This window comes from Cebidichthys violaceus, unplaced genomic scaffold, assembly GCF_023349555.1.
Source record: "Cebidichthys violaceus isolate CVI_PGR_0920_01 unplaced genomic scaffold, fCebVio1.0.p SCAF_36, whole genome shotgun sequence".
Taxonomy (NCBI): domain Eukaryota; kingdom Metazoa; phylum Chordata; class Actinopteri; order Perciformes; family Stichaeidae; genus Cebidichthys; species Cebidichthys violaceus.
The window spans coordinates 622,865-630,136 of record NW_027176550.1 but is presented as its reverse complement, the minus strand read 5'-3'; the positions used below and the strand labels follow the sequence as shown (position 1 = coordinate 630,136).

Genomic DNA, 7,272 nt, shown 5'->3' with positions numbered 1-7,272 from the left:
TTATTATATATAATAAAATATACTCAAGTAAAGTTCCTCAAATTTGTACTTAAGTACAGTAATGTAGGCTGCTTAGTTACATTGCAAAAGGATAGTATAACATGTTAAACTAAAGAGCATGCTTATATAAATAATTAAAATTTGAATTATTTACAATTTCCGTTTCGACTTGAAGTTTTAGTTTGAAAGGCAAATCTCTGTGTTTCCGGTAAACGCGTGCGTTTTGACGCAGCCGCGGTTGCTGTTTTCTCAGTTAACGTTACACTCGACCAACAGCCACCGAGATTAGATACCGGACGCGATTAACGTGAGTTAATAACGTTAAAAAATACAAAAGTGATTTTAAAATATATATTTTATCATATATGTTCACTTTTAATCAGCACATGGACGTTGTCACGAGCCAAATTAGTTAGCAACGTTTAAGTTTAACTTTTAACGGACTTTTAACTGAATCTCCAACACGAACAAAGATGTCGGAGGAGATTAGCAGCTTGTTTGAGTTGTTGAATTTGGCCATCGGGACGCCTCAGAGAGGGGCGGTCAACTTCAGCGCCCTGCACGCGCTGCTCCACGAAGTGCTCCGACAGCTGGACATCCGGGGGCTGAAGACCACGTGGACTCCCGGTCCAGATGCTCTCAAACAGGACCAGCACCACCAGGACCGGAGCCACACAGAGGAGGAGCAGCACCCGGGTCAGAGTGACATCTCCACGGGGGAGCAGGAGGTTCAGCCCGGCATCGAGCGACCAGAGCTCTCCTCCTCCTCTTCCTCCTCCTCCTCATCCTCCAGCCAGTTGTCCCGAATCCGGACCTGCGAGGACGGCGTGTCCGAGGTGAGAGCACCGCCTCACTCAGTCCTCCTCATCCACCTACTCATCCTCCTCTTCATCCTCATCCTCCTCATCCACCTCATCCACCTCATCCTCCTTCCTCCACCTCCGCATCCTCCTCTTCATCCTCATCCGCCTCCTTCCTCCTCCTCCTTCCTCCTCTTCCTCATCCTCCTTCTCTTCCTCCTCTTCCTCCTCCTTCCTCCTCGTCCTCTTCCTTCCTCCTCCTTCCTCCTCTTCCTCATCCTCCTCCTCCTTCCTCCTCCTCTTCCTTATCCTCCTCCTCTTCCTCCTCATCCACCTCCTCCTCCTATTTCTTCCTCCTCTTTCTCCTCCTCCGCTTCCTCCTCCTTCCTCCTCATCCTCCTCCTCATCCTCCTCATCCTCCTCTTCCTCATCCTCCTCCTCCTCTTCCTCCTCCTCCTCCTCCTCTTCCTCCTCTTCCTTCCTCCTCCTCCTCTTCCTCCTCTTCCTTCCTCCTCTTCCTCTTCCTCTTTCTCCTCCTCCGTCCTCCTCATCCTTCTCTTCCTCCTCGTCCTCCTCTTCCTCCTCCTCTTCCTCATCCTCTTCTTTCCTCCTCCTCCTTCCTAATCCTCCTCCTCCTCTTCCTCCTCTTCCTCATCCTCCTCCTCTTCCTCCTCCTCCTCTGGTCAGTTGGCGTGTCTAAGGTGAGATCTCCGCCTCATTCAGTCCGTTTGAGATCATTTCAATTTCAAACGTTTTATTTTTGAATATAACTGAACTCAGTGACATCATAGTTATCGTTTAAAAATCAAAGTGCAAAGAGTGTGTGTGTATATATATATTTAATATATATATATATATATATATACACACAAATACTTAATATGTATACAAATATTTAATATATATATATATATATATATATATGTTTAAATGTTATATATACATATTTATATAATGTATTATAATATTTCTCTTGATTAAATCCTGATCAATAAAACCGTTAACAGTCTGAGCTTCAGGTCTGTGAGCAAAAAATCTATAATAAAGCATCTAATTATTTAATCTATTCATATTTCTACAGCTGTTAACAAAGCGTAGTTCTGTTAACGAGGTCGTTCTGTTAACGAGGCGTAGTTCTGTTACCTGGTGATCAGTAGTACTAGTACTGAGGCAGCAGTACTCTGTACCTGGTGATCAGTAGTATTAGTACTGAGGCAGCAGTACTCTGTACCTGGTGATCAGTAGTATTAGTACTGAGGCAGCAGTACTCTGTACCTGGTGATCAGTAGTATTAGTACTGAGGCAGCAGTACTCTGTACCTGGTGATCAGTAGTATTAGTACTGAGGCAGCAGTACTCTGTACCTGGTGATCAGTAGTATTAGTACTGAGGCAGCAGTACTCTGTACCTGGTGATCAGTAGTATTAGTACTGAGGCAGCAGTACTCTGTACCTGGTGATCAGTAGTATTAGTACTGAGGCAGCAGTACTCTGTACCTGGTGATCAGTAGTATTAGTACTGAGGCAGCAGTACTCTGTACCTGGTGATCAGTAGTATTAGGCCGCTGATGACGGAGTTGGGACACAATAGGAGACGGGCGACGCCCTGACATCTCAAATGACCTCTGTTCAGGTTTCTGTTCAGGGTCCAAACAAAGAAGACGAAGAGGAGGAGAGGATCTTCATCGTGAAAAGACAAACAGGAGAAGGAGCGACGGGTTAGATCGGCGGTTCAGGTGGAGGTGTTTGTTCGTGACATTGTCCAGACTTGCCGTCACCTTTTCCTACCTCCTCCCTGAGATGAGTGCTCCCCCCTCCCCCTCCGTGTGTCGGGGGGGTAATTAGTCCCCTGCAGAGATGACTCTGGTTGTCAGGGGAAGAATAGCTCTCGGGTGGAAAGCAGGACATCGGGCAGGTGCAGGTGATGCTCGCCTGAATCATTCATGTCCTCTGTGGGCGTCGTCCGGGTCAGCTGCCGTATCCGCTGACTTAACTATGAGCAGGTGACCGGGCTTACCCTCCATCACCAGAGTACCCCCCCCCCCCCCCCGTCTGCAGCATAACTACAGTATCTGCCTCATGTCGGGGGGTCAGGGGGGGTCAGACCGGGGTTCACCTGTCAGAGGAGCTGTTGTCATAGAACAGGACTCTGTGAGAACAGCTGAGTGACGCTTGGTGATCAAAGTGCACCAACAGTCAGCGGCAGGTTCAGGTTAAAGAGTAACGAAGAGGAGTTATGAGTCCTGCTCCCCACGAGGTCTTTGTTCTGGCTCCGTCTGTCTGATAGAAACAGGAGACAACCTCCGGGTCTTTAAAGTGTTAAACCTGCATTCTCTCTAGTGTCCACCAGGGGGCGACTCCTCTGGTTGTATAGAAGTCTAGTCTAAAATGACTCTACTTCTCTCTTGATTTATTCCCTCAGTAAACATTGTAAACATGAGTTTATGGTCTCAATCTCTAGTTTACAGTCTTCTTCAATACAGCATGATGTTCATTTAGTACATTATGGAACATTTAGAGTCAAACAGACCATGAAGCAGGGGATGATTTAGGGGCGGGGCTACACGGTGATTGACAGGTCTCTACCAGAGACGTATACGGCGTCTCTACATCACTCCTCCTCAGTCCAGATGTGGTCACTTCCTGTTTATCGGTTGCAAATAAAACAAGATGGCGACGGCCGAAATGCAGAAGTCAATGCTTCCAAACCAACAGGTGACGTAAACAGCTTGAACCCACTATTTGGGGGCTCTGCAGTCCGCTCATTCCCAAACAGTGGGCCGGACCCTCAGGTGGGTCCCAGGATATTTGACTTTGTTCGCCAAATAAATGAGCAGAATCCTCCGGCGGGTCAGTCCGTGTGACGGCACTTATTAACAAGCGGTTAGTCATTCAGGCCGCTGATGAAGACGGTGACGCTCTGTGGGGTCGCTATGCATCACTTCATGTCAGCAGTTAAACACAGACTCAGGAATGTCCTTTGTTTCAGTGGTGACACACACACACACACACACACACACACACACACACACACACACACACACGCGCGTTTACTCTGCCAACAAACCCTGAAATTGAAATATCCCGGTTAAAGAGCGGATGTTCGGCTCATGTGGAACAAGGGTAACAGCTTGATACGTCTCATGTCAGCTGTCTGTTGTCTCTGGGGTCAGAGCTCAGATTCTCCGTCAAAGTGTCCTCAGGGACATCAGACATTAGAGCCGTACATCTGTCTTTGATATCATGCGTGTCTTTGGAGTCACTTTAACCCTGAAGCAGTGACTGATGGTAACGTGTTGGTCCGTTGTGATTTTAGGCCATGAAGCTCATTCAGGAGCTGCACCAACAGAGAGACGACCTGAAGGAGGAGATGAAGCTCTGCCACCAACAGAAGGTGACTCTGTTCATATATATACACACAAACAGATCAGTGACACATTCATGAAGTGTTTCTGACGTGTAGAACGTGAAACATGAGGCGCTTTATCTTGAGATTTTACAGCGTTTCCATCAGAGCTAAAGATAAATGAGTGGATCTCAGAAAAGTTCCACGAGTGTAGAGACGTCTCAGTGGGCAGATATCAGCAGTGTTCTGCCTCTCTGTTGTGTCCTGAAGGTCGAAGCAGAGACGGCCTCCGACGTGGAGAAGTGCTGCCGCCGTGTGGACGCTCTGGAGGAGTCCGTGGTGAGACACAGAGGACAGAGTCATCCCTGCATCCGGTCACATCGTGGACGCCTTTTGTTTCTAAAAGTTGTTTGTGTGAGAGATGTAATGACCTCTTGTGTTTCCACTGAGACAGAGGTCTCTGAGGGACACGGTTCAGAAGTATCCAGACCCAGAGGAGCTGAGTCATCGGTGTGAGACCTGGGACCTCATGCAGTCCGCTCTGCTCAGCCAGAGAGGAACCGAGTCCACGGTGAGACCCTCGTGAAGAGGCTGTGGTCCGGACTGGGATAGGAAACCTGCTCTCAGTCTAGAGACATGTTACAACACCTCTTTAATATCTGTTTCATATCGCTGTAAAAACTCCCTTTAATACATTTTACAGATTACATTTGAACACGTCATGATAACGCTGTAATTCACCTTTGCCTAATACTCACTTGAACGCATCATAATGTAAGTCAATGCGAACCTCCGTTAACGTCAGACGTGAGCGCTGTTATTCAGCCGAGCGGGACTAGTGCTGCTAACGGCTAACGCTAACTAGTGTTAGCCGTTAGCTCCTGCTGATTTGTAGCGTTATCAGGAGAAACAGTAGCTTGTTGGACCACAGGTGTGTAGCACTAGTTTGCACATGGGCAGTAGCGACCGGGATTGTTGTCTACATTTGTGAACATTTCTACTTCTTATCAACCAGCAGATTGATAGAAACACACTCGGTGAAGCCACACACACACCTTTCAACAGCAACCTCGCAGCTGGAAGCGCTGCACCTCCTCCCTCCTCCACTCTCGACCCCGTGGAGGACGCCGGGTCGCCCCTGTCAGAACCACCGCAGCAGACCGGTTTTAAAGCGGACCCGACCTCAGAGCGCCTCTCGGAGACGCTGGAGGCCCTGAGGAACATGGGCCGGCTGGGAGCTCGTGTTGCTGCGCTGGAGGAGGGAAAGGCGGAGCGGTCCCAGCTGAGCCACCTCGGAGAGCAGAGTAAGTTCACTTCAGCTGACTCCTCAGTCTCAGAGGACCGACTGACGTAAAGGTCCCCAACACTTTGAGACAAGCTGTCGTTCTCAAGTTCAAAACAGAGATTTCTGCGTTTACTCGCACTCATGATGTCACATTGTACATTTAGGTTCTCGGGACGCGTCGAGTCGCCTGATGGATCAACTGAACCAGCAGAGAGCTCTGATAGACGGCCTGATGAGTGACCGGGAGAAGGTGGGTGAGAGGACGCTCCTACCTTCTTAAAACCAAACCACCGGTCTGATGGTGTGATGATGTGTCTGTCCAAAGCTGGACAGTCCGGAGGACATGTTCATGAACATAAGCAGCCAGGAGAGAGAAACCGGCTCAGTGGCTTCAGGGGAGGAGTCAGACAGCTCGGCCTCTCGTGAGCTCAGACAGCAAATGTCCTCCCTCAGGTAAAGACAGGTGGACACAGACAAACACAGGGCAGAGTTCATATATATATATATATATATATATATGTTTATACATATTTGAGCCCTTTGTGAGCACTCAGGCGTCGCTCTCTGAGTTCATATTCATCACCGTCATGCAGGAAGGCTGTGAGGAAGCTGGAGGAGGAGGTGAAGCAGCTGAAGGCCAAACGGGCTTTATGTGTGGAGAGAGCGACAGACGGAGACCTCCAAGACCAGGTCAGACAGGAGGACAGTCAGGGGGAGTCAGTGAATGACGAGGACACACAGGGACACTATGTGAAGCACAGATCCTGTTATCACGACTAAGAACAGGAACAGCAGCAGCAGTTTAGACCAGCAGTACGTAAACGTGACATGAGAACACTTAGACGCCTGCAGTTGGCATCTTTCATATGTTTTCATCTCTATGTCTCAACAGCTGCTGCTGTTGCTTTACGGTCACACGCGTGACGCAGCATCACTTTGATAAAGATGGTCTGATGAAGACCAACCGGCACGTATAGAACAGAGCGAACGATGTCCAGTTGTTAAAGAGCTCGACACGTATCCGTCTAATCTGAGCTCTCTGCCCTCTGACCCCAGCTGGACGACCTGCGCGGCTTGTTGGAGGACGCGATGCAGTCCCTGTCCTCTCAGCTGTCCGAGGCCGGGCGGGACGAGAGCGCCGGTAGCCAGAGCAGAGAGCAGAGCAGAGAGAGCTCGGTGAACACGGGCCGGAAGCTCAGCCTGCTGTTCCAGCACTATGAGCTGCTGCAGGACACCGTGAGCGGCCTCCTGCAGCAGCAGCAGCAGCAGCAGACCGGAGGCCCAGCAGGGCCGCCGAACCTAGAGGCAAGCTGGACCTGCAGCACAGAGAGGCTGATGAAGAACCACCACGAGGAGCTCGGCTCTGTAGACAGATTCCACAAGAGTTTAGAGTACTTCACCACTGTAGTTAGTAACACTGCTAGTCCTGTTCGTCCTCTTCAGGCGGGCATCCCAGCATGCATTGCCTGAGAAGCGTGAGGAGGAGATGAACAGAGTATTTCACTGGTTCAGCATCACACTCCTACACCAGTATCAGACTCACTCTGGAAGGTTTCAAAATAGAAGCAGCAGAACCACAGATGTTGTCTTTTTGTTCTCCTTCCTTGTCGAAACCCGGCACCTACATTACCCACAATGCAACTTGGCCGCAGACAGTAGATCGATGTGGTAGATTGTGGCGTGTTGTGCTAGTAGCGGCTAATGTAGCCTGCAGCTACAGAGGTTTCACTTCTTTCTAACTCCAAACCTCCAGATTATTTCTGACTGTTCAAACTTGTAGTGTTGAGCCGACGCCGACTCAAGTGACATCACTTGAGGCGTTCATTTGCCACCAAACGTTAGC

General features: G+C 49.2%; 1 protein-coding gene across 1 annotated transcript; it reads left to right on the top strand.

Moving 5' to 3' along the window:
• The first annotated feature begins 430 nt into the window (after window positions 1-430).
• Window positions 431-6,899, top strand: LOC137883981 (uncharacterized). The gene is made up of 7 exons (XM_068725600.1): window positions 431-836; window positions 4,115-4,192; window positions 4,415-4,483; window positions 4,599-4,715; window positions 5,160-5,448; window positions 5,594-5,679; window positions 6,486-6,899. The coding sequence occupies exons 1-7, from the start codon at window positions 474-476 to the stop codon at window positions 6,897-6,899; spliced, it is 1,416 nt and encodes a 471-aa protein (XP_068581701.1). The 5' UTR covers window positions 431-473.
• The last annotated feature ends 373 nt before the right edge of the window (window positions 6,900-7,272 follow it).

Bases quoted from the DNA above. Each gene is read 5' to 3' on its own strand.
- LOC137883981 (XM_068725600.1), top strand. From the start codon at position 474: ATGTCGGAGGAGATTAGCAGCTTGTTTGAGTTGTTGAATTTGGCCATC. The intron at 4,716-5,159 runs GTGAGACCCTCG...CTTATCAACCAG, and splicing joins AGAGAGGAACCGAGTCCACG to CAGATTGATAGAAACACACT. The intron at 5,449-5,593 runs GTAAGTTCACTT...TTGTACATTTAG, and splicing joins GAGCCACCTCGGAGAGCAGA to GTTCTCGGGACGCGTCGAGT.